General features: G+C 43.4%; 1 protein-coding gene across 1 annotated transcript in view; it reads right to left on the bottom strand.

Annotated features, from left to right (window-relative positions):
* The window catches only part of GAP43 (growth associated protein 43), a 57251-nt gene that overhangs the window by 25098 nt on the left and 5330 nt on the right, over positions 1 to 26823 (bottom strand). The window contains exon 2 of the mRNA XM_059494005.1: positions 1799 to 2426. Coding sequence (XP_059349988.1) covers positions 1799 to 2426 — 628 coding nt within the window. The remainder of the gene's footprint in view (positions 1 to 1798; positions 2427 to 26823) is intronic.

The raw sequence follows: 26823 nt of genomic DNA, 5'->3' as shown, positions 1-26823 counted from the left end.
AGAGGACCCCAAAACACTGATTCACACTGCCCTATTCTTGCCATTGATGTTTATACCTTTGCCCAAGTATAAAACCAACACAAGTACGGCATGCAACATAGCGACTTACTTTTCACTAATCACTAAATACATTTCTGTTGCCACCTAACTCATCATATAAAGTAAGAACAAAGGACTGGAGACTTGGACAAGAAAAAGCAAACCTAGACAATTCAATTTCAAGGCTTATTTCTAGAAACTTCTAAATAAGGAGAAGTAAAACCAGCAACCCTTTGTAGTTATGTACAATCAATTCAGACTAATGGTCTTGAAGGCTGCTCCCCTTGCCTATCTCTCAAATCACAAATTAATTCCTTTCCCAGTATTTGTCTTTTTGTATATCTGTTCTTCCCTATCTGTCCACTTTTGCTGAGTAGGAATAGACTTGCCTGAAGCCCCAGGTTAGCTACAAAGCTTGGAAGCCTAATTGGATAGTGGGAGGTGCAATTTGTGGAAGAGTAGCGGTCCAAATGAAATTATGGAGAAACACCTGTAAGTACAAGACTGGGTGCTGAGGCTCTCTAGAATTTACATCAGGCTGTTTATGACCATCAAGGTGGTATGCAACATTTTTCCCCAACAAGCTAATGAATGCAGGCTGCCCTCTACAACAGAATAGTTCATGAATGTGGAGGCCAGTTTTGCTTGGTACTGCCTCTTAACTGAGTTTCATGCAGAGCCTACCTCCAATGTTATCTTTTCTTTTTTTTGTTTATGTTCTATTTCTTTGATAAAATAAGAAAGATCAAGAACAAGAGAGGAGAATATCCTCAGATCTTTGATTCATTTTCTACTCAGCTCAGGATCACAATTTATAATAAATTCTTCTTTATGGCTTGTAGGTGTTATAGGTTTGTCAAAAAATGTCCACTTTTGCCTCTCAAAATTCTTCAACCCTTCCCAGGGGAACTGGTTAAGCAGACTTGCACTTGGTCAACAGTCAGGAATTGCAAACATCTCCTAGAGTGACTTCTCCTCTCTAGAGGACTTCATCTCCTAGGGGACTTCTTCCTCTCTTCTCCCCTCACTTACTGAGCTGTCAGGCCCTTAATCTTTCCTTTCCCTATCTGATTCTCTTGCTACCCCTGTCTGAATTAGCTGACACGTCTAAAAGCTTGATGCAAGCTTGCATGGCATGGGGCACTCCAAGTGGAATGCAGTAGAAACCCTACAAGTGTGAATGAAACTATGAGCACTGCTGATAATAAGATGTTCCTGACTAGGATGCGGTTGCACTAAGAATCTCATCCATACAGATGGAAGCAGATGGAAGAAAGACCCTTTTGACTCCATGACCATCCCACCAGCAAGGGCTCCTGCAGTATGAGAGAGCTTTTGTGAGATTTTCAGCTAAAGTTGGAAGATTCCAATGACCTGGCCAAGTTGCCCCACTGGAGCTGTCTGTGCTAGTGTGACTGAAAAGGTTCATCACTATTCTTAGCACATGCAGAGCTAGGGGAGTTCTCCCTCCATGCCTCCCAGCTGGCAGACACTCTCCTGCTGCCATGGGAAAAAGGGCTGATGGCACTTCCATCTAGAGGAACAGGAACCTCAGCAGGAGCTGCAGTATTTCCAAAAGCTGACTGGAAGCAAGAAAGAGGGTGTTAAGCAAGAAATTCATCTCCCCCACCCCAAAACACTAGCAAGGGGATTCCCTCGTTAACTCTTTATCTAGTCCCCACACCAGCTCTTGCTCCCGGGAGACTGAGGGAGGTATCCACTTCTGGAAAGACCCGTTCCCTAGCGAGGCACCACTCACCTGTCTTCTCTTCGGTTTGGCTGCTCTCCACTGTCTCCATTTGGGGTTGCGCTGTTGCCTTGGCAGTAGCATCCTCTGCGGCAGGGGTGGTGGTGGCAGTGGTGTCAGCAGCAGGCACGTCGGCTTGTTTAGGCTCCTCTTTGTCTTGGGCTTCGTCAGCCTTCAAGGATGGCGAGTTATCAGTGGAAGCTTTAGTGGCACTTTCCCTTTCGGGGGCAGCAGCAGCAGCGGTCTTTTCCTCCGAGGAGGCAGCAGGAGTGGCAGCCTGTGGGGCTGGCTGCTCTGAGCCCGTGTCGGCGGCTCCGTCTCCTTTTTTCTCCTCCGCTGGTGCGCTGCTGTCTTTGCTGCCCTCCTCCTTCTGGGCACTGTCAGCGGCGCCTGCCTCTGTGGCAGCAGGAGCCTCGCTTTCTTTGTTCTCGGCCGCTCCGCCGGCAGGGCCTTCCTCCTTCTTGTCGGCGGCATCAGTCTCAGATGCTGGGGCATCTCCCTTCTTCTCTCCCTTGAGCTTTTTCCTCGTTATGTGTCCGCGGAAGCTGGCCTGGATTTTGGTGGCTGCCTTATGAGCTTTATCTTCTGGTTTGATGCCATCTTGCTCGATCTTTTGGTCTCCGTCCTCATTTTTTTCAACCTTTGAAGAAGAACAAAGGAGAAGGGCAGAGGAGAAAAGAGGGAGATAAGTTAAGATTTCTACAGGTGCAGCAGATGCTCTAATTTTATTGAGAATGTCACACTTTCCTCTCCTACTAACCAGTGAAAAGTTTCAAAATAGCCTTTCCATTTGGTATGGGTTTGGAGCCAGGTGGCCCTAATTTCATCCTCAGGCTGGACCAACATAGGTCTCCAGCCAAACTTCCACCCAGAGGTTTGTAATAGAAATTTAAAGCACCTCATCATCTCTGTCAGCAGTGCTGAGACCATCTTGGCTGTGTGGAAAGGCTTTCACCAGCTGGCTTGTCTCTATTCCCATGATTTATTTTCCCATTCATTTTGAAATATGCCAATTTTTTTCCCCTACTCATTTTCAAAAAACTCTCCTGAGGCAGATTTTCACAGTCCTTCCAAATCCACCTCTGCTTTCAAGTTGATGTTTCTTTTTAATGACACCTTGTTTTGCAGGTGTGTGACTCTAATGACACCAAGCGCTTTGTCTGTTATAGCTTTTTGGCTGGGATTGCCAGCAGAGAATGGGATTGCTGCTCGCCCCGCCGCAGCTCCATGCTGTCAGACACACAGGGATATTCACAGGACGTACTCCTCACAAACGCCCTGCCTGCAAGCGCTCCAAGTGCTCTGCCTTTGCTCTCCACTCGAGGTTTCACTGAAGGATTAATGGGCAGATTATTATCACTCTTTCCAATTTCAGCTGACTATTATTATTTCTGCAACTATTGGGGGGAATTCAGCCTTACAACAAAGAACAGGCACTCCCTGTGTTTTTGAGACTTAAATCATGCATTAAAGTCTTAAATGGGACCAAAACAGAGCCTGTGCCTCACGCTGGTCTGCTGCAGAGAGATAATGCTCAGCTTATAAACCTTCACTGAATCTACAGGACAGACCATGCTTCCCCCCAGTAATTTAGAAGGCCTTGGGCAAGTAACAGCTCAGCAGCATATTGATGAAAGGACACTATTCTATTAATAGTCACATTGGGAAGCATTCAAAAGACCTACTTGGAAGCAGAGCCGCTGGCCTCTTTGCTGTCTGCACCTGGTTTCCATCACTGGCTCAGGTCACAAAACAAAGAAAATAAGCTAACTGGGAAAGACAGAAGCATTTACTCCTGTGTGGGAAGTGGGAATTACTCCTTTGGCCATTGCAACTGGGATGTGCCATCTGGGGAAAGGCTCCAGACCAGAAGAGAGAGGGAACAACCTATAAACACATTCAGGAAAAGAGTGGCAGGAAGAAGGGAGAAGAAGCCACTGCAATGTGCAAGTGTGCCACTGAAAACATCATGACTGTAGAGATGGGGAAAGAAGAGTGGCCACAGCAGCAACAATTCCTGGGAAACAGACTGGAAGTGATCATTTCCACAGCACAAGACAGGGCCAAGCACACATGGGAGTGATGCTCAGCCAGGGAACAAATCTGGTGTCCACTGCCATGCCAGAGGTGGTACTCCTTATGTCCCCCTGGGTCCCCAGTGAGCACAAATCCCTCACCCTAGCATTGGTGCCCAACACTCCTTAAGTGGGTATGGTGGCCAAGGAGTGAGCATCCCCAAATCATCAAGGAAAAGAGCCTCCCTACACAGCTGTGCAGGGATGTGGATGGGCCTGTACACAGCAGGAAGTGAGATGGGAGGGGCACAGGATGCTTATGTAGGCTGGGAATGAATATGTAAATGGATTAATACACAGAATTCTGCTCAAGGAGTTTTTCCACTCCTGACCATTGTCCAGGGACAAAATGGCTGTTGCACCAATCACAAGGGTGAGCATTATGTCTACACTTCCCCAAGTGTATTAAATGACACAGAATGGAAAGTGGGCTTTTTGTGTTTGTCTCAGCTTGTCAGAGAGCAGGTGATGGTTACATGCAAAGACAATACAGGCACCAGCATACTGCAACCATTTGTGTGTTGTGCAAAGCTAGCTCAACACTGTCATTCAGCATCTGGGTAAGCTTTTCAGCCTACTTCAGCACAAGGAGGTGGAACCAAATTGGAAGCATGCTTAAACCAGCCAGATAGTGCAGAGCTCCACACAGGCTCATCCATCCCGTTCTTTAGACAAGTTTTGCATCTTGCAGTAAATCCTGTGTTGCTGTGGTAACCTAACTCCTAATACCTGAACTAGCTGGTTTAAGGAGATCTTGGATATGCCAGCATTACACCGTAGCCACAGCAACATGAAAATAGACTGATACTCCTTCAGAGAACTGTAGGACACTTAAATGCTGTAGCTTTGACTCCTTCTCCCCAAGGACTGAGGCTAGTCTCAAACAGCAGCAAGACTGGGAGACTGGAAAGACAGTTTAGACACAGCTATGAGGCCTTAAGGGTCCAGTCCCCACACCTGATTCCTGTGAAACCGTTAGTGAATGTGGCAGAATTGTTAACCCCTGCACTGAAGGGAGATCTCTCTTGCCCCTGGCCTTGTTGCTCTCACATCCCACATACTTCCTACACCAACCCAGATAGCTATTACAGGTCGTGGACTGCTGCATGCCTGACTTTCTGACTCCAGAGGAGATGCTCTGTTACCCAGGCTATGCAGCCCTGTAAAAGTTTATCTCCTTCCCCTGCTAGCCAGAGCCCAGGGCACAGTGAGGCCCAGGGGTGGCCCTGTATCCCTGTCAGCCCCTGACCTGGCAGGGGATGGGAGAGCACTTCTCTCCAGGGACATCAGACCAAACCTCCCACCTGCACCTTTTAGCAGAGCTAAAAGGCTCCTTTGCTATTCCAGTGACATCATTGTCCTCTTCTCCCAGTTGGGATGACATCCAACTGAGTCCTTGCCAGATCCCAAGTTGTGCAACTGCAAAATGTATTTCCAGTAGGGTGCTTTCAGCATAATTTCAGATACAAAAGATAAGAAACATGAGACTGGGGAAGAGGTGGAGTTCAAGATCCTGGATGAAAGAAATGTACTAATGGTTTGTCTTTGCCAATTGTGGCCCTCAGGAATCCTGTTTCAATTCAGTCCTTCCCCAGTAAAGCATCCCAGGCATTTGAAATTACTTTTTTTCAGGCTACTGCCCTGCAGCTACTACTAGGGTAGGACACGGTATCCATAAAGTATGTGTGTCATGTTGTGTAACAATGGGTTGGGTGAGAAACAGGTTGTTCAGGGAGAAACTTCTGTTCACACAAAAAAAAAGCCCCAAGGGTGTTTCATCTGTGGATTATGTGCACAGCAGATAAACCTTAATTAAGGAAGCGCTCAAAAATAACCTGTATACAGCAGAAGCTCCTGGAAAGCAATTTGTCTTCCTTGGAAAGCTAAAAGGGTGAGTCAGCCCTGCCAGGATGCATTCAAAACCATCTCAGTGGAAAACAAGAAATCTGTCTGTCTTATCTATCTCCCAAGCATTCATGACATCTTGTCTGTAGTATTGTGGTTAGAATAAAGTGACTCTTATTACTAGTGTTTGCATGGAATCTAGAGTTCTCAGCCAGGAACCAGGTCTGGTAGGGATAGCTTTCAGATATTAGTATTCCATCACCTCCCTCCCCTTCATTTACACATCTATTTGTAGAGTAAATTCATACTAATGCTTAATACTGATATATTCATGATACTGTTAGGGTACATGCAATGTATTACCATTTTACACAGAGCAACTGTCCTCGGTTTCATTTAGTTTTAAAAAAATCATAGATCCTGTAAAGGCAAAATGGTATCACTGAGGCAGGTCGATGAAGAGCTAAATGGATCTATAAAGGGACAAGTCCATTTTTTTCATTTAGACCATCCTCACATGCCCAATGAAGCCACTGTGCAAAGCTCTGCCTTTATGAAGCACACATTTATGTCTCCATCTACACAGCCCACAGCATCTTTCCAGTCCTAGAGGGATGATCCTCTCACCATCCCCATCTGCTTGTCTGCCACACCTCCAGGTTTCTAGGACATCCCTTGCCATGCAGACTGTTCCTGTAAGTGAGAATTTCCTTGCTATCACGTACGTGAGAGAGTAGGAGATAAGAAAATGTTAAATCACAGATAGGGCAGAGGTTAGTTCTCAGGTACCAAGAATGTAGAAATTTCCTGGAGCATGACAAGAAGATTTCTAATCTCTGATCGCTTTTACACCTTCCATCTCTAACCTCACAGCTTATTGGGGGGGAAGTGGGGGCGGTGTCAAATTATGGCAAAAAATTAAGGAAGTATTACCATAACCTCCAGACCCTTTTAAATGTCTCCTGTGCTGATGTTTCAGGAAAGGAGACATGGAGAACCTAGGTGTTTTCTAGATGTTCCACATGTTTGCAGCCACATATAGGCAAAGAAATGAGAGGACTGAATGCTTTGGTCCTTGCTTGCTGTTAGTCCACTTGTCTCTCATGGTGTACCTCATTGCCTTTCCTTGGAAAAAATAATCACATTGTTTTGTGTTCTGAATGCTGGGATGAAGAGACCAAGAAAGAACTTACTGTTTCACTGAAAGGTGTTTGAATGCTACACAGCTTCCTCTGCTTCTCTCTCTAGCTCTCCTTTTCCTGGTGTTTTCCCTGCCCTCCAATATATAGCATGTATCAATCTCCTTAACCTGCATCCTAGCATCAGGTTGCTTTATGCTGTAGCTATGCTACATGTTCAGCCTGGTATGCTGCTTCTTTCTTTCCTTAGTTAGGAGATCCTCTTCAACATGACACCAAATCCCAGAGCCCTTTGATACATGTGGCCATCTCCCAGTATTTTGAAAACGGTGTGCTGGGAGCCCAGATTTAGGACTTTCACACCTTTCACCAGTCAAGGCATCAATACTGGCCAGAGCCTGGACATCCCTAGGACCATTGAAACTTATCAATAGCACACTTTACCCATTTTACCCACGGGAAATACAGTATCTGATTATTATTTGGAAAAAAAAAACCAAACCAAAACAAAACAAACAATTGTGTTCTTAATGCAAAGGAGTAAGGGCCCAAAGTCATTCTTTTCTCATGACACCTGTGCTAAAGTACATGTGGAAACCTTTCTTTCAGTTATTTAGGTGAACTAGTGCTGAATCACCCAAGCACCTGAGCTATTTGTGGGGTTAAGATGCATCTCAGCCCATGCTCTGTTCTTGACTAGAACACAATGTATGTTCTTACTGATGTTACTCAAGGCCACTTGGGCCTAGACTCACAAAGAAATTTAGGCATCCAACTCCCAGTGATTTCCCAGGATGAGTCACGTCAGTGTTTTTCATGGGCCTGGCTCCCCATGACCTGATTTGTCTCAGAGACAGCATTTAAGGAGCAGAATGTATTAAAAAACCGACCAGCTGTCTCCCCAGAAGGAGCACAGCGTGGACACGTGAAAGGAAGAAAAGGCTTTCACGCTTTGGGAAGTGAGGAAGCAATTTAGCACACAGAACAGCTTTTTTAAACCCAGTTAAAGGGTGTGAAGACACCTGGCTAGAAGATGGGACCTGTCAGCACAACCTGTCTTCAAGGCGAGGAAACAAACAGAGTTCCTTTATTCTCCCAGGATGACTATGGTGATGGTGGGTAAAACACCCTCTAGAAAGAAAAGGTTAATTCATCCCTCGGAAGGCCTATGCAGGATTGTTCCCCAGGGTATAAATGGCAAGGTTTCAGCTCTCCAGTTTCAAATCCTCTAACAATGGAGTTTCCACCCTTTCCTCTACAAGATCATCCCATATGTAGGAAAATTCCCCTCTATTTTATGGTGCCTATATTAAAATAAGATGACAAGTAGGCCAGATGGATGGATGTTATTCACTCATGTACAGTGACTGCAAAGAGAGGTAGAAGACAACCAAAGCTAGACCTATTCAGATATTTCTAGTGAGCCTTCTCAATAAGTCCATACTCTCCTCACCTGTTTCATGACTCTCCCTTCTGTTTGTCACCCTATTTCTCTTAAGCTGGTGGTCAACCACAGTGTCCTCTACCACCCTGAAGCTCCAAAAGCTCCAGCAGATAAATGGAAAAAGGCACTCACACTGCTTATGTTGCCTTTGCAGGCTGGGTGAAAGAAAGCAGAGCCTTGCCCCTGAAGGGGAAACAAAGTGGATGATGTTCAGGATGATGTTCATGGCTCTGAAGCAGAGAAGCTCACAGGGGAAAACATTTGCCTTGGATCTGGTCTAGGCTCTATGGAGCACTTTGGTGGTTGTGGGGCACAGGCTGCACTCACTCATCTTTCAATTTAAAGGACCCAGAATGTCAGAGACAGGACTGGGCTGGAACTTGAAAAGGTGACGCTTTTATAGTTCATGCCAAGGGTGTGTGTATACCCTGGGGTGTGCCACTCCAGGGCACAAGGTCTGTGGGGACTGTGTCAAAGGTCTTGAGTGTTCGGCACAATCAACATCTGTGCTCTTGTTTGAGGTTAGATCCTGGTGCATACTGTACTGTCAGTTGTGTCTAGTCTCCTTTTTGGAGGGAAATACTTGTGTCACTCCAGAAGGAACCAGTCAGTGGGCATTCAAATCAAGGGATCAAAGCCTAGAAAGGAAGCAGGAAGGTATCCAAGCTGACAGTGTAACTCTACTACCAAAATAGTAGATTGAAGAAATTCAGCAGAAGGACCAGGTAGTAAATTTCCCTTGAACTATGATTTGATTAGAAAAGTCCATTCAAAGAACAGATTATTTTTGATGCAGATGTGCTCAGATAGAAATGCAAGCTTGCATGTCATTGGACTAAAGAGATATTTTACCTTTTTAAGCTCAGACTATGTGGTTTGTTTGGTTGGGTTTGGGGCAGTTTGGGCAAGGATGGTTGCTGCTATGTGGACTATTTTGAAGTAGCACCTTCAGACTCTGAATCCGTATCTGCTGACCATGAGCGGGTAATGAAACCCAGATTTATCAATGTCTCTCCCTCCCTACCTTTTGTCTCCCAGTGTCTTTTTTCCCCTTTTTTTAGATTTGGACGCCACAAAATTTTTTAGGGAATTGTTATATAGCCTCCGGTGGCTCAGAGTGCCAGCCCCTATGAGAGCTGGACACATTTACTTCTGATCTAGCTGCACACAGGGCACAGAGACTAATTTCCTGCTCAGACTTGCTCCCCTGAGATCTTGGGCAGACAGCTGCTGAGATTCCCCAGAGTCCAGGCTTACACAAGGTCTCCAGAATGACCTCCAGAGGAAGCAGAAGCTTATGTCCTGCTGCTACCTCATTCCCTCCATGGCAACACAGGGCATCCCATCCTTCAGGCGTGTCGACAGCACTCAGCTTTGTGTTGTCTGCAAATATGCTGATGGTGCACTTGATCCCACTGTCTCTGTCACTGAGGAAGACATTAAATAGCACTGGTCCCCATATAGACCCCTAAAGGTCACCACTTGTCATCAGTGTCTACAGGGGCTTCAAGCTGTTGACCGCTACCCTCTGGAGGTAACTGTCCAACCAATTCCTCACCCACCATCAAATCAATCTCTCCAGTTTAGAGAGAAGGATGTCATTGGGGACCATGTTAAAGGCCTTGCAGAAGTCCAAATGGTGACATCTGTAGCCCTTCCCCTGCTCACTGGAGTAGTCACTCCATCACAGAAAACCACTAGGTTAGTCAGGTGGGACTTGCCCTTTGTGGCACCACCACTGCTTTAAACTGAGCACCTGCATGAAGAAGAAAAGATGTTTCTTCTCCTGAACTGCAGCTATAGCTGGAGTGAAACCCTGTGGCTGCCACCTGTGCCTTCAGTCACACACAGCAATTAAACTTCAGGAGGGACAAAGGTATGAAAGCTGAAATTACAGAGTGAGATGAAGAAAGCAAAAACAGAATTTTTGATTGGGATCTAGCAAGGCCAGTAAAGTAAGTACTGCTTTTCTAACTGTTCCATTAACCTGTTGGTCAGAACTTTGCCTTTTGTTTTTCCAGTCTTGAAAGAGAGCCTAGCCCCAAGCATCACCTTTAGCCAACAGCTTCCCCATTCCCTGAGGAGCACCATACAACCTTTCGAATAATCAGAGTTGCTCTTAGCAAAACCCAAAAAACCAGAGTTGCAGATCTACACAATTTGATAAACTGGCTTTAAAATATCTCTGCCTAAGACATCCTCTCCCACAGCCTCTTCAGCTTTAGTTCCAATAGAGCAATCCCACAACCCTGCTGCAGAGCTGAGCTCCACATGTATCCTGACATTGTATCCCCAAGGTGCAGCAATCCATTGTGAAGGTTTCTACCTATCAGTATAGACTCTACCTCCTCACTGGGGCAGCTGGCTTTTTGTCAGCTACTGGTTGTGATGGATTCAACAGATCTCACTGGCATGGCCTCTCCTTAACCAGCCAGGAGTAGCCCTACTGGCTCTACTTCTTCCTCCATGGGATTTCCTGACCCTGTTAACACCAGCCTCAGTTTCACTAGGACAGGATATCAGCCTAACTGTTGGAAGGCAGAGAATGAGGGTGTTGAGTCTGGAGCTGATCTTCACGGAAGCTCAGTTTATTGACTGGTGTTGTGGATCTTCATGCCCATTGGAACTTGACTCAGAGATTGCCCTTATGCATCCCCTGCCTTGCCCTGGCCTTTGTCTCCACCGACTTTTACTTCAGTGGCACTGGTGTTGATATTTGCCCCACAGATCTTCCACAAGGTTTCTGGTAAGACTGTTGTGACAGCCTGTGTATGAATTCACCACAAGCAGTGAGTAAGACATGGACCTGTCTCATGTATCTGAATTCTTCACAGCCACTCTAGGTCTTGGATGCCAGGGACCTTACAGAAAACCTGATGTGAAATTATCTTTGGCGTACATTTACTGTTCATTTCTCATACATGTTTAAAGTAGAAGCAGAGAAGGAGAGATATCCATATCTCCTCCCTGCTTAGGCACTACTGCAGGTGAGAAAAGGAAGAGTTAGATCTACTTTTAAGATGCCAAATAGAGGAGACAGGTCACTGGTCCCACTATGAGCTCTTATATACTGCCGACTTGCAGAAAAGTGTGAGAAGACCCAGATCTACTTTTTCTATTCTTCTATTCCAACTTATTAACTGATTAACTGTTGTACAGTAATCTTATTGTCCAGTCCAGTACCAAAAGCAAAGTCAGATGATGAAAGTGGAGTTTCATTTCATTGATTCCAGAGACATTTTGCTAGGGATATTTTTTACAAGATCTCTGTGGTCCACTGCTCCAAACAACTTACAAATGAAGACATTGTTAAGTTCCAGAAGGACTCTGAACATAATTAAATTAGTATTTTTAGTGCTGCGAGAACCTTAAATGGATGATGTGTAGCTCAGTAAAGCATTGTACAATATTTAAGCCATGCTCTTATCTACTTCCTCCTGTCAGTGCAGGATGAGAACATTCTTAAGGGGGGCTTTTCAGATCTGCCAGAACCTGAAAAGGTCTCCAGAGGGGATGTGTATGACACAGCTTCTTTCACACAAGCATCTGGGCTTGACTGCCTGAGACCATGCCCAGTTTGTGTAACTCCAGTGCTTCCCAAGGTCTGTAAAACTGACCAAGCAGGTCTCTGATTGCAGCTGTCACTCCTGAGTGACACAGTCCCAAGGGCATAATGTCGTGCCACACCCCTCTCCTCTCTCCCCTCTTCAGGTGGGTTGTCACCAGAGTACAGGCATGGTTTTGACTGGGAAGATCCTGAACACAAGACTCAGCAACCCCAGGGCTTAGTCACTTCTTCTAGACCCTGGCACTGAGCTATGGGAAATGCTCATGTGGCTTTGAGCCATTTTGTTTCCTCCTTTGCTCCTTTACTGTATTCAACCCTATTGAAAAGGAGGGAGGGGGAGGCAAGCCTGCAGTGCCTGCTCCAAAAACCCCTTTGTGGACCCTGCTATTTTAGTGCTATAAAGACCCCCGGCCAAAGGGAACATGTTGAATAGATGTGCTAGGGAAAAAGCACTTGGAAAAAGTCTTTGGATCCACCACTTATAAGGGCTAGTATATCACAGGCACATTTAAATAGTCATCCAGATCTTCTAGTCTTCCTGCTGCAAGACAACTGTTATTTATTTCAATTTTTTTCACTGCCTGGGCTTCCCATTTAAAAGTTGTTTTTAAAAAAGGGCTTCAATGAGTATTTAGTATCTGGTGGTAAGGTCTCCTAGTTTGTTTTTTTTTTATCCTTCAGTCAGAAAGCATGTCAGTAGCCTCAAAGAACTGAATATCATGATGTCTCTTCCCCAGGCACACAGTTCAGATGACTCTGCAACTGGTGCATCTGTAGCAGAACTGTACTCTACATCCAGAAACCCCTGGAGCTCAGCCTGTGGGGGGCTTTACTCAGAGGCCCCCGGGCACAGAAGCTGAGGGAAAGGGGATCCTGGTAAGGACTCCTAGGATGGCTGGGCAGGCAGAGTGCACAGAGCTACTTCCATGTCTTTCTGCTCTGATGCAGGTGGGATATGGAATGAGGGCTTTTATCCTAGGAAGGACTTATGATAGGAACCTTCTTCCCTCAGGAACCCATGCAAAGCCAGACAGAAAGCACTGGGAAGCTTGAACAATTGATCTAACACCAGAAAATGGAGTGTTTTCTCTCAGTAAGAGCCAGTTCACACTGAGTGGCTTTGTCACACACTAAAGAGGAAACAACTGAAAATCTCCAGGGTCCTGTAGACCCTCCCTGTACAGGGCAGCATGACTGATTTTGTTCATCCACCCTGCAGGAGGGTGTGGTTTTTACCAGTCTTTGGACATTTGCCCCAGAAAATGACACTCTGGGTTCCTGTGGCAGTTTATTCCTTCAGTGAACTAAAGAATTCCTCCCAGCATTTCAGCCAGCCCCTGCATCTTGTCCATGCCAACATTAGTTTGTTTCTGCTTTCTTAGTAACACTCCTTCATGTGTCAATAGCTCTCAGTTGTCATACCAGCTCCTTTGTCAGATCACTCCTCCTAGCCCTCTTAAACCCTAACCAGAGATCTTACTTGATTACTGAATTTACATTTGTTCTACTTAGAAATTACTAAAATGTCTCTCCAGCTTTAATGAATAATGAAACACTATACTTACAAAAATAGTAATTAGCAATATAGCTCAAAATAAATCAATGTGTGGATCAGACTCCCAAAGGCAGAAGGAAAAGCTGCAGCCATTAAAATAGGTGGAGCTGAAAATAGCTAAGCACTTGGGGAAAAAGAAATGGAAAAAAAGCTTAAAGGAACTTATGAATGGCCGTGTCCTATAGATAATTAGCAATCCACACAGGTTGGGATTGCTAACACTGTCCTGAATCTGACAGCTCCATTTCCTGTCAGTTCCCTTCAAATACCATTCCGCACATTTAGGAGATTTCTAAGGATGTGAAGAAGCTGGAGCAGCCAAGAAAAGTAAGAGGAAATAGAAGAATGTTAAACCCTCATCAGTGGTTGTCCAAGAGTTTCCAGCAGAGCTCCTATCATTCTTCCTTGCGGATAAAGGAAGAGGTGCTCACACTAAGAAAAACCAAATGTATAAGGATTTATAACACTCGCAACCATTATTATTTCCACATCCTTGGGATGGATATCCCTTGTGGTGCTGGAAAGGAAGCAATGAAACAAGCAATGGGAGACAAGACAACGGGAGTGTGTTGAAAGGGCAATGGGAGCACACTGATTTACAGAGGAAAACCAATTCAGATACTACAACAGCCAGCTTATATTCCCCTAACACCACCTAAATATAGTGCTATTTTTTGGTAGAAAGTCATTATTCTGCTTCTTCAGGAAGCCACAGAATAAGGCTGGTTCTTGCCAGATCAATTTATTGACCCTTTCACAATAAAAATACCAAATTGTTCATAAGACAGATCTTTGGAGTCAAACAACTCATAGATCTGCTTAAACAGCCAGATTATGGCATGCAAATGTCTATATTACATGGCCAGGTCATGTCACTTCTTGTACTACACTTTTCATACTAACCAGTCCCTCTGTCAGGAAAATAGAAACAATGCAAAAATCATGCAAATTCCATCACAGTGAATGATTATCTATCTAAAATTGTAGCCCAGGAGTGTAGTGGTTTCTTTTCTTTTTTTTCTTTTTTTTTTTCTTTTTTTTTTTTTTTCTTACTTTTCTTTTTTGCTAACTCTTTCTTTTCCTTCTTTCCCAGTCAAGGGGAGGAAATTATATGGTACAACTATCACCAACTGCATGTCTAAACATACACATATGTATAAACATAGTGGAGTAAGTGAGCAAATTGCAATGAATATACTGCCTGAAGTCAGTCTGCATAATGAATTCATTAAATCCTACTGAAATTAAATCAGAAATTAATCCTAAATAGAGAATACTTTCAAACAGATTAAATTTTAAAAGACTCATTTGATCCTTTCCAGAAAGAATGAGTTATGAATGTACAAACACTTGCTGTACTCTCTTAAACCAGCCATTAAGTTTTCAGAATCTGCCTGATCCTTAGAATATCTGAGGAAACTCATGTAGGATTGCACCTGCTGGGGCTTTCAGGTGACTAACACTTTGATTTCAGTGCAAAGCAGAGAAAAAAGTTTCTATATGTATTTCCTTTGGTAGAAGAAGCAATTATTTTGAAGCCTGAAGAAAATATAACACATTCCCCCAAGATGCCTGCTTTACAGATTATACTCTCACAGAACTTTACCACAAATAATTAACATTTTAGTATACACTCCTATGCTTTAGCTCTAGTGGTTCCCTATAAATTTGATTCAAAGAAGAATTAAAGGGCCAGGTTTTTAGGAAGGAATGGTGAGATCTTAACAAATGCCTCATTGCCTTAATCCTTTTGAAACCAGTGCAAATTAGGCACCAAGGCTCTCTGAAAATCCTGCTAGGCTCCTGCCTATATAAATCTTATTTGTTAGGGCAGTTCTGTAAATTACCTAATACCACCCTGCCACTGTTTGGAAAAAGGCTTGTAAATATCTGCTGTGAGATTGAAAAGTAAAACAAAGTAGCTTAAAGAAGACTTAAAGCCTTAGTAGGAAATCTGGATCTTTGGAGCTTAGGAAACTCGGGGGTATAAAGGGATTACACTGAAATCCTGGTCCTAGTTTTTGCAGTTGGAAGTTGAAAGTTAAAACGCAGGAGGGAAAAGTTTGGCAAAGCAAAACAGAGCATCCCAGGGTTAGGGCAGCTAACAGATGGCTGTCCTACACTCTGCCCTACCTTTGCTCTTGATTCCTCTGTTATCCTGGCCCGTGCTTTTCGTGGGGTCATTCCAAGTGACAAGTTTTGCATCTCTGAGTAGCTGACTTCAGACACCTTGAGTCTGATTTGGAGCAGTGCCGAGCACTCAGAGCTGCAGCTGACAGTAATGGGAGATGTTTTCTGATATGTGCAACTGAAAACAAAAACTATGAATAAAGGTCAGGCCCTCTGTTTCTGAAATTCTGGACATAAAACTAGGGCATCCTGCTGACCAAACTCTTCATGCCTCAGCTATCCACCTGCAAAAATGTAGTAAAAATACTCAGCTATCTCACATGGGTGTGGCAAAGATTTACTAAGTGATATCAGGGATGTGCTCAGAATTACAAGACAGCTCAGGAGAAAATTAGTATTTCTGATTTCAGAGCAAGGTTTGAATACTATTAAGCAAAGTTGTGGGGTCACACACTGACTTTTTTGAGAATTCAAAATATTGAATAACTGCTCATTAAGTGAGCACTGTCCATTCTGTCACCTGAATGTGGTGAGAATCCCTGTAAAGAAAAATGTGTTCCTGTCATTAGAAGTGTACTGAAATGCATTCACAAGAGAAGACCATAAACAGAAGGCAGAAACAAGCAGTGGCCCCCCAGGGTGCCAGCATCCAATGTGGGATGGGATGAGGCAGGGTGCCCAGCTGAGTCCCAGAGCTGGTAGGAAGCTGGTGGCCTCAGGAGCCACCGAGGGTTTCCTCCCACATGGAGATATGGATGAAAAAGCACTTGTAACATCTGTAGTGTGCTGGCAGGAATACAACATATCTTCATAAGCTCAAGCTGCACCAGGGGAGGTTCAGGTTTGACAGGAGGAGGAATTTCTTCACAGAAAGGGATGCCATGCATTGGAATGAGCTGTCCAGAGACGTGGTGGAGTCACCAACCCTGGAGGTGATCAAGAAGTGACTGAATGTGGCACTCAGTGACATGGTTTAGTTGACAAGGTGCTGATCAGACAAAGGTTGGACTCCACAATCTTAAAGGTCCTTTCCAACTTAAATGATTCTGTAATTCCATTGTGGGAGTTATATGTCAATCACTCAGTATCTGCCTCTGGGTCCAAAGCCACAAGTTGTCCATCCTTGAATTAGGTGAAATCAGTGAATCAGTGAAAAATGAAGGTTTTTTCTTAGCAAAAAATTAATTAATAGAAAGTACATCTTATCTGGCAATTTAATGAATGCACAATTACTGCATCAGGGAAAAGCCCCCTAAAGATTTAATCATTTAATATGTACAAAAAAGCTACTGAACAGAGAATTACTTTGTTCAAAGGATCAGCTATATCCTTGCCTAGTTTTTGTCAGCTCTGTAGCTACCCTGGAACATCAGAGCTGGAACAGCAGGGCTGCTGCAGGGCAGAAGCACAGGGCGTTGATAGAAGTGGAGCAAAGGAAAGGCAGAAATCCTGTTTAGCACTTTCCATGCTCTGTATAACTGAGCACTATTTCACTGCCACTGGCAGTAAAATGACCTTCTGTTTACACCACAGTACTTGAAGCTTGTGGTTTTTAAAAAAACTGTGCCTATCTCCAATTCTGATTAACTTCCCCAGGCATTTCTGTGCTGCTCAGCTTTCACAAATGGATTTCCAAGCAGAACTGCTTGTTATGGTACCCCTCAGAGGTACTCAGCATCCTCTGATGTCTGCTGCACCTGACAGCAAGAGTTTGGAGGCAAGTATCCAAGAGAAGTTGAAAAATTACAGGTTGGGGATATCAGCATCGATGATATCATACTGCATGAAGCTAAGAGAAAATGAATCATATGTGAAAGATGGAACTGGGTGAATATAATAAGGCAGAGTAACAAGAAGCACATTTTGCCCTCTGCAGGGACAGTTCAGAACCATGGAAGAGAAGCAAGCAAGCCTTGCCAGTAGGGCCACTTACTGCACTTTGGTGAGATGGGAAGGCTGACCTTACTTGGTAAGGCCCCTTCAGTTCCAGGGCAGGTGCTTACAAGTTACATGTTATCTGCTGTGCTCAGTGCTTCTCCTTCTAGAGGGATAAGAAGCCAGCGAAGTTCCACGATCACACACACTTCCAACAAATCTATCTCCTGATGTAGTCCAATGCCTTTTCTGCCACCCCCTCCATTTGTGTGCTGTAGCAGTGCACATTTCCACAAGTGTTACAGCAAGGTTAGCCTAAAATCCCATCTGCTTTGAGAATAGTAGGGACTATAAAATCCCCACCATCTCACAAAAGCTAACACAAGGCGTACATTTTCACTGCCTTCCCAGCAAATATGGGTAAGGTTTGGCCCAGAGAGACAACCACATTTACACTTGGCAACATGGTCTACTTCTTCCCTACACCAACAGCCTCTCCCGTTCTTAAGTGGTAGGGAACAGCAGCCTTCAGACCTGCAAGCAAGACCTTCTCTTTTGGCCACCTACACTGCCTCCATGAAATATCTCTTCTGATCACTCTGTCTTGACTGACAGCTCTGCACCAGTGCTCTGTGCACCCCTTGGAGAAGTAACTTTCTTCTGGAGATAATTCATGGACACAGAGGCTTAGGAGGCAACACAACAGCTCAGCAGCAGCTAGCATATATGGGCATGGTAGGAAAAAATCTCCACCTATGCCTGACCAGAAAATTGTGTCTCATCTTACAAACCAGGTACCTGAGAAAGGCAATACAAGTATTCATGGTCTCCACAACAGCAACACCATATTCAGATTTGGAGAAGGCTCTCATCAATAAAAGTGTATGATAGTGTACCACCAAGGTTGTTGCCTCTTCTCAGGCTCCCTGTTAAGTGCAGGTTGAAGGCTCTGATCTCTTTCTTGGGTGCATCCTGGTGTGGAGCTTATGATCCAGACCCTGTTGTGAGCACAACCTCCCCACCTGGATATCCTCCAGGGCAACAACCCACAACTTCATAAGCACAGCGCAAGCTCAAAATACAGGACCTATGGCAGCATGGACCTGCTTGCTTCCACTACTGCAGGGTCAGCTCTTCCTTATGACACCCTCCCAGAGTGTCTCATAGGCAGATACATGTTCCACCCACAGACACAACAAAAAAAACCAAACAAACAAACAAACAAAACAGACTGGCAAATAAAGCAAACAAATTATTTTTATCACTCAGTTTATTCCAGGTGAGAAGAAGGGAGCGGAAGAAGAGAGGAACAAACCTATCCTTTTTCTGTGCTTTCTAGATGAATTCATTCAGAAGGGGTGTGAATGCTAGTTTAAAAGCTATTGGTTATATAAAGAGAAAACAGGCAGAATCACTGCCGTAGATTATTCCACTTTCTTCTGTGCCTCGGCTTCCTCACATGCAAATGGAGTAATAACAAGAGTGTTCCAGGACTGACTTTTTAAGGATCTTGCCTCAAATATCAATGAAAAGTGTAGTAGTAGTTTCAGTGATAACAGCTTTGGCCCATTTTTTCCCAATTATTTTGCAACCTACCATTCACAGGCATAAGTCAAAAGCAATGGGACTTACCTATTACATAAAAATAGGTAAGCATCTGACAAGCATCTTTCTGGGCACATGTTAAAGGCAGAAGCAAAAATAAAATGGAGACTACCTCTGAAACCTCACTTTGACCTCCTCCTTCAGATGCCTTTTAATAGTCCTTATTGTATCTTTTTTTCCTTGAAATTGTCCCTCACCTCAGCTACTACAAAGGAAAGAGCTCACAGAATGAGCAATTCGGTATTTTCCTGTTATCCTAATTTCAAGCACAGCAAAGTGCCTTATTTGCCACACACCATTCAAACCCATCACTGAATTCAGAATACTGATTTCTTCATGGTCTTTTTCTGTGTTGCTATTTTGCCATAATATCTCATTGCTTCACAGGCCTTAATGCATATTCTGCCAGGAAGATAGGTGGGGTTGTTATCTCTATTTTACAGACACTAAAATCAAACAAAAAGAGGCTAAGGTCAAAATGGCCAGAACAATGACAAATTTTAGGTCCCCAATTGGTGATGCCTCAGATTAGTATTCCCCAGCTCTGTGTGTGTTGACAGCAAACCTCCATAGAATACCAGCTCTGTGCTTCTGCAAGTCAGACCCCAGGTGTCTCAAACTGAGAATCCAGAAAACAAGAACACACCAATTAATGGCCATCCATGGAAAACCTAATTTTCGTGGCCTTTTCATATCATAGGAAATTGTGACAAGAGGCAGGAAAAAGCCTGATTCTTCAGGGCAGTATTCAAGTGCCAAAATACAAGACCATTCTTCTGTTTTTGAACAGCCTCCTGCCCAATTCAATATATAACCTTCATCACTGGCAGTAAATGAAACAGGAGACCTATAGAAATCAGCTTTGTTTATGGCAAAACTCATTCAGTACCTAAGTGTATTCCATTCTGTGCACTGAAAGAGACAGGGGTCCTATTGAAAAAAAAGGTACCAGTGTTTGATCTTATAATTAAGAACCACATTTTTATGTCTATTCATGAGAGAAGACAAATTAAAGATGGATAGGCAACCCTTTTAATTAATTTTCTGTATACTAAGTGTTTGACTTTGAAAACTAAATATATGCTTAATAAAGGTGTTTAATCTTTTCTTTTAAATGTAAACTAAAAAGGGAGAAAATAGGAAATTTCATAATTTGAAATCATAACATTCTCCTCCTTTGTATTACAAAGGTGCAACTGTTACCTATTAAATGGTTGCAAAATTCTTTGCACTTTCAAAGCTTTATTCCTCTAATCTCATCAGACAAATAAATTAAAAAGCCACAGTGTCTATTTGAAGAAGACCCCTACCAAGAAAATTCTTGTCCAAACAGGAAAAGCCCAGCAAAGTTTGATGTAGATGAAAAGATTGTCTTTGACTATTGCAATTTTTCTCATCTCCCCAAAGCTGGGTAATCCTGACTATACGCAGGGTGTCTTGTTCCCCCTCTTGTGTTGTGAAAAGACTTGGGAATAAAGAAAGGATATCTTCCTAAGGGTTATACAGATTTAGCATGAGATACTGGAAGATACCACAGATCAGCTTTAGCTCCTCTATATTTCCATGCAACAATAGCTCTAATGGCAGCAGAGGGGATTAAGCACTGAAGGTGACTTCTAGCAGGAGTACAGCACTCTGGTTGGGAATTTCTGAGTGACTGCCATACAAATGCTTTGAGACAATTCATGTCAGGCAGGCAGAAGAAGCCACCAGTTGATAAATCCCTTGTAATAATTCTCCCATGAAGATGATGAACAGGGCACCTCGGTGTGGAGTTCCAGCAGATGTTTGTGTTCAGGAGACGGATGTTGGAGCTAAGCCTAGGAAGAAGTTGAGATGTCTTGCTGAAACCACAGCCTTAAGTCCACTAGAAAATATGGGTACAACTGGGCACCTCAGTGAATGCCTTTAGAACCTGGCTATAACAAATACTGAAGACAGAGTGACATCTAAACAGTCTGGGTTTGGGCATCTTGCTCTGGTTATAGGGGAGGTATCTTCTGCTTTGGATCCAAGCCCTGAACTCTTGTATTTAAAAGAACAACTCTAGTTCCTCTCTGAAAGCATGTAGTAAATAAATATTAATTCAGTATCTCAGTGGACATACAGCTTCCCTAAATTATGGAAGATGTTGATCCTATCTCTACTGTATCTGAAAAGACCTCAAGTCTCCCTCCTACAAAAGACTGCTTAGAGCAAGCTGCTCCTGGCTTTTCCTGCATAAGCTCCTTGGCTTTTTCCATGGAAGAATTAAATAATCATCAGGCCAGAGACAGAGAGCATACAAAAGTAAATAGCACTTTATATCCTACTGGTTAAACACAGTCCTGCAAGAGGATAGACTGGGTCCAGGTTCTGCTTCAGTGAATATTTGCTAATAATCATATGAAATAGTGTTTAAGGAGCAGAAGAGGTCATTAAGTCCATCCTCTGGTCCAGAGGTACTTCCTGCAGCCCTTCAGTGATTGAAGCCGCCATAGTTTACGCAATATATCACAGTGCATCACAATCATTTTGGACTAACCATTAAAGACCATTACTCCTATTTTTATACATCATGGGCAGTGGGAACAGATTACTTCCGTTTTTTTTTTTCACTTGCCAGGCTAGCATCTGGACCACTCTTGGCCTTATTCCTTTTAGGTTAAACAACCCTAATTATTTCAGTCATTTCTCCTTTTACCTCAAGCAATTCTCACTATCCCAGTCTACATCCTCTCATTGGACCACACTTCCTCAGAGTGCAGAACAAAACTAAGGCAGGACATTTCAGCTGAGTCCTACATGTGTACATCAGAGCCGAAGGCTCATGAGATGTGTCTGACAGCCTGTGCTCCCACTTGCACAGCCTGGTAAAACGGTGTTCCCCTTCCTGGCAACAGGACGATGTTCTAGCCTAACACTGAACTTGTGGTACTCTAGAGACCCTCTCTGCCTTCCTGTAGGACACCCTGTGGTCTCTCATGTAGAACTGGCTGCAGTTTATTAATCATTCCCATGGAGAGCACTTCATATTCACTCTGATGTTCAAACCAGGTCCCTGGTCTGACAAGCTTTTGTTGAATTACAGCGGTTTACCCCAGCTCACCACAGCTGGTTTATGCCATCTTCAGATTTTATAAAACACTTCCTCTAGACAGTTACCCAGGTTAAAATTACACTATAAAGTACAATGTTGGTTAATGAAAATATGAAGCACTAGCAGGCCACAGCACAAGCTTGTGGCAACCTGCTCAATAGTCTTCCGTTTCAACAGGAAATCAGTGAGAATTGCTCATTGAGTAAAATTATCTACACCAGTCCTGCATCCCTGCTGTAATGTCTTCCTTTGGAACATGTTTCTTTGCTTCATTTATGATAAAAGACTTGAGATAATGTCAAAATCCTTACAAATGACAAGGTATGACAACTATTTCCTCTGTATCCACAAGGCTTGTTACAGAAGAAAGCTAAATTAGTTTGACATGATCTGTTCTTGACAGATCTGTGCTGGTTCCTAATAATCTCCTTTATTTGATTATTTCCACCAATTTTTTTTTTTCCAGGAATGAAGTTAAACTGGGTAGTCTGCAATTTCTTATCTTCTCCTTGTTTTCAGCCTTCTGACACCTAATCCAGGCCTCATGAGTCTTCAAAGCATTCAAAGCTTATGGTTCAGAGATTGCTTCCCTCACCTTTGTAAATAAGCTAGGATGACTTGAAAGAGCCATCTTACATCAGTACATCCTGATTTGTTCTGCCCTTTTCCTAGATCTGATCTTCCTCCTTTGTGGTTCCTGTTACCTCTTCTAGCCATCAACTTGCAGCTGATCACATTACTGAAGATCTGCAAAATTAGCATAAAATGCTTTGGCCTTATTGACAATGCTGGCTGGAAAGCTTCAATCACAGCTCTCCTCTCCTCTCCATGAGCACAATAAACAGAGGATATCAGGATGATATTATTTTACTCTCTTGCTATGGTTCAATTATTATTTTGTCTGTGTATTGAGTTGATTATGGGTTATAAAAGGATCATCTAGGCATGCCAGTAAAGAGCTTATGAATGTTATGGGGACATTACAGTTTTAAGTATAATTGTGTGAGAGCTTTAGACACCTCCACACTTAGAAAGGAAGGAAGGTCTAAAGTTCTACAGCCTGTGACAGACATCTATAGGAATGTACTTCAGTTTAGAACAATCCCTTATTTCTCAGTTCAGAACAATGGTAAAATACTGTGAGGCATTTCAGACTCCTCTTGGCAGTCACACCCTGATTAAAAAGTAATTAAATTCTACAAGATAAGGCATTGTCTCATGGTATCTCTTTCTGATTTGTGGAATCATACTACTCAAAGCAAGAAGACAATGAATGTAAGTAAGAATTAACTGTAAGAGTTCCTGTGAGCCATTTGGGTCATTTTCCACTAATTTGTCTTTTTTTTTTTTCTTCATCTTCTACCAAATCTTGTACACTGGCATCATAATAGAGGGTTCTTTTTGCTGCATATCCAGTTTTACCATATAATAGTCAGCTTCAAGTATTGTCTCACATCTTAACTTTGCTAACTTTTCTCTGGAACTTATCCAACTTCTGTTTACTTCATGGAGATTTCAGCTGGCTTCAGTTCTTCTGTTATTTTGGAAGGAGATATTTTCTTTCCTTGCTCCATTTGTCCTTTCCTTAGGGTTTCATCTCTTCTAGCTGGTATTATGAGTGGAATTTAGGATACAAGGGAAAGGCCATTTGCCAGTGCTGTGCTTTAGGCAGGACTGGTTGCATATCTATCAATTTTAACAGTCAACATTAAGCATCAATTTTCTGCTGCAGTTGTCAGTCCTCAGAATTCTATGTAGGACTTGAAATTCTTTTGGGTTTTCCACAGGAAATGTAAATAGGAAGGGCTAAAACCACAGCATTTCATCTTTTATCAGGTAAAATCTCCATTCTGACAGAATCATCTCAGCCTGTGCAATCCAGGTTTTTGCAAACTGCCAGTCTGACTTCTCCAACATAACAAGCTAAGAATTAAAATATTAAGACTAGGTGAAGTGAAAATTCACAGTTCTAAGGAACACAATGAAGTGTCCCTGCAGGGGGTAAACTTTTGGTCCAGCTTCTAAAAGCTGCTCTGCCTCAGTTCCCTATCATTCCAGTACTGCCTCCCAGCTTCACCACTCCTCTCAGGCACAGCTGAGCAGGTGATGCCCTCCTTGTATTTGCTCAGCGGGTGATTTCCAGCACTGGATTTCACTCTTACATGAAACCAAAGGGCTGCAATTTTACTGTCAGCAAATCAGCAACTGACACCTGTTTCTTTATGCCTACCCTTCCAAACCTAGATGACTTTTTGCTAAATTATTTATAAATCCACCACTGAATGCTTTACTCCTAAAGCTGTGGGCAGGCAGAAGGTGAAATGACAGAAGGCGAACAATGGTCAGCCCAAAACCATTGTGGTTTACATCCTGCTGGTTTCAATCTGAATTAATATAAATGACTGGCCTCTTCTGCAAAAGAGCATAGCATAGTACCATGGTGCCCAACCTGCACACCCTGGAGTACTTAACATTGCAGATTTATAAGGTCATTGGATGCTGTTAATAAAATAAATGGATTAGACTCCACTCAATATTCTGATGACCTGAATGCTAATTGAGAAGTCTTAACAGTTATAAGAATAATCGGAACTGTAAATTATTCTGTACATTACCAGTTATTAGCAATCATCCCAATTCATAAATAACCTAAAGTTCCTGAAAACACAGTAGCACTTCTAGGCAATTATGGGAAGGGTGGAATAAAACTAGCTTCAGAGTGGGGTTCAGATCAAAACACACTCCCCTGCACTCCTGAATTTTAGGGGCATTCAAACCAAGTAAATGAGATTCTTTTGGAGTCCTTTAGCTTTACTAATTACCAGCTCATACAGAAAGGTGTATCCTCCAGAGAGAATGCCTAAATATTGTGAGATGTCCCAGCTTCTATAAATAGGGATATACTGTGATTATGGCTGGAATTAATTCAAGAAACTTCAGCTGCAAGATGAGTAATGAACGGGACTGACATTTATTTGCCATGATTTAAGAGACTGTAAGTACATCCTGGCTCCCCTTTTGAGACATAAATGCCAACCATCCCTGGTTGCCAGGTTCAGGACATCCTGTCTCGGGCCAACAAGACAGCTGTAGCACAGCCTGCCACCCAACAGCAGCATTAGAGGCCAAGGGACAAGCCTGGAAGGAGCATGAACCATCAGGAAAGCAGGAATGCTGACACCAGTTTGTACTGCATGCATTGCTCCTGTTGCAGCCACACCCTTCCCAGCTGCTGCTGTGTCTGGGGAACCTTTTACCTAAGCCAACAGGAAGGTGAGAAGTGAAGATGCACCACTTGCTGTCTCTAAGAATGCTCATTTGTGTCAGCTGCAACTCTGCCCAAGTGGAGAACTGGAGCAGATACAAAAGCAACTGGAGCACAAAGAAGGAACCCTTCAAATACCAGTGCCAGGAAAGGTGAAGGGAGCCAGACCCTGGTGGTAATGGCTGATGCTGTCAGCAGGAATACTGCATGGTCAAGGGAGCAGGGGGAAGGCAAGGAGCAGAACAGATGGGGAAAGGAGACAGAATGAGTAACAGGCGGAGACAGCAGGAGCAGTGTAACTCCAAAAGCACAAATTCCTTTTGCTGTATTAAAAACAAATCACTATTTTCATTACACTATTCCTTCACCCCATACACATATTGTGGGCTGGATCACTGTGGTGGTCGGGGAGGAGCTACTGCTCTGGTGAATAGCAAGGAGAAAAGGAAGTTTTTAGCCCTGCTCTCAGGCTCCGGTCAATTGTAATAAAGCCTTGGTCTGAGAAGAAAATCAGTGGTTTGTGTTGAAGGAGCTCAAGGGGCTAATAAACATCCTAGCACTGCAGGAGTGACTGAGGATGGATAAAGCAGAGATTTGCCGATCTAAAGCATCTCTCAGTTCAGGGCTTCCTTTTTTTTTTTTTTTTTTTTTTTTTTTTCCACTCTAATTGTTTAGTTTCCCAATTAAAGAAGCACCTTGCAGAGCTGGCCATAACAGTCAGAGAATGTATGCTTAGACCAGTCAGAAAGCAGGTTAATAGCACTGCCAGAAAGGGAAACCAGCTCTCCCTAAACCAATTCCTCTCTACTGCCCTGTGGTGCTCACAACCATGAAAAGCCATCGAGTTTTACACATGCACTCAGCAGGTGACAGAAAGAGCCCAAAGGAAATATAAACACCTTCTCCACTTGAGGCCATCAGAGCTCTGAGGTTACATGTCACCTCCTGGTGTGCTCAGGAGGATCTTGGAATTATAGATTAAATGAGTGTGCATGGATTCCTGACTTTGATTTTGGACTTCAGATGTTGAAAGGTGTTTTATCAGGGTACCTGCTCTGGTACTCTCACAGCAAGATATTCTACCAGCAAACATTTGCACCCTCCACTATGCCTTTCTGGATGACCAAACTCCTCTTACCAGTCCAATATTCCTCTGTGTAGAGCTACTGGGCTACAGTTGTTTCTTTACAACATTGAACACTGGGATTTCAAAACTTAGATGCAGACAGGTAAGGACTGCTGCAAAATCTATCCCGAGACCTGTCAGACTCACAGCAAACAGGGGCATCACACAGTGACTTCCAAAGGGCATCAAAACAGAGAGCTGCCATCAAAAGGTTTCTCATCCTCAGGTGTCTTTAGAGCACTGTCATCAGAGCTTTTGTTCATTCTCAAATCCAAAAAGAGCCTTCCCAGTGTAAGGAGGAAGCCCAAAGCAACAAAGGAATCACAAGTTG

This window comes from Ammospiza nelsoni, chromosome 2, assembly GCF_027579445.1.
Source record: "Ammospiza nelsoni isolate bAmmNel1 chromosome 2, bAmmNel1.pri, whole genome shotgun sequence".
NCBI classification, from domain to species: Eukaryota; Metazoa; Chordata; class Aves; order Passeriformes; family Passerellidae; genus Ammospiza; species Ammospiza nelsoni.
This window is presented reverse-complemented; position numbering and strand designations above follow the sequence as displayed.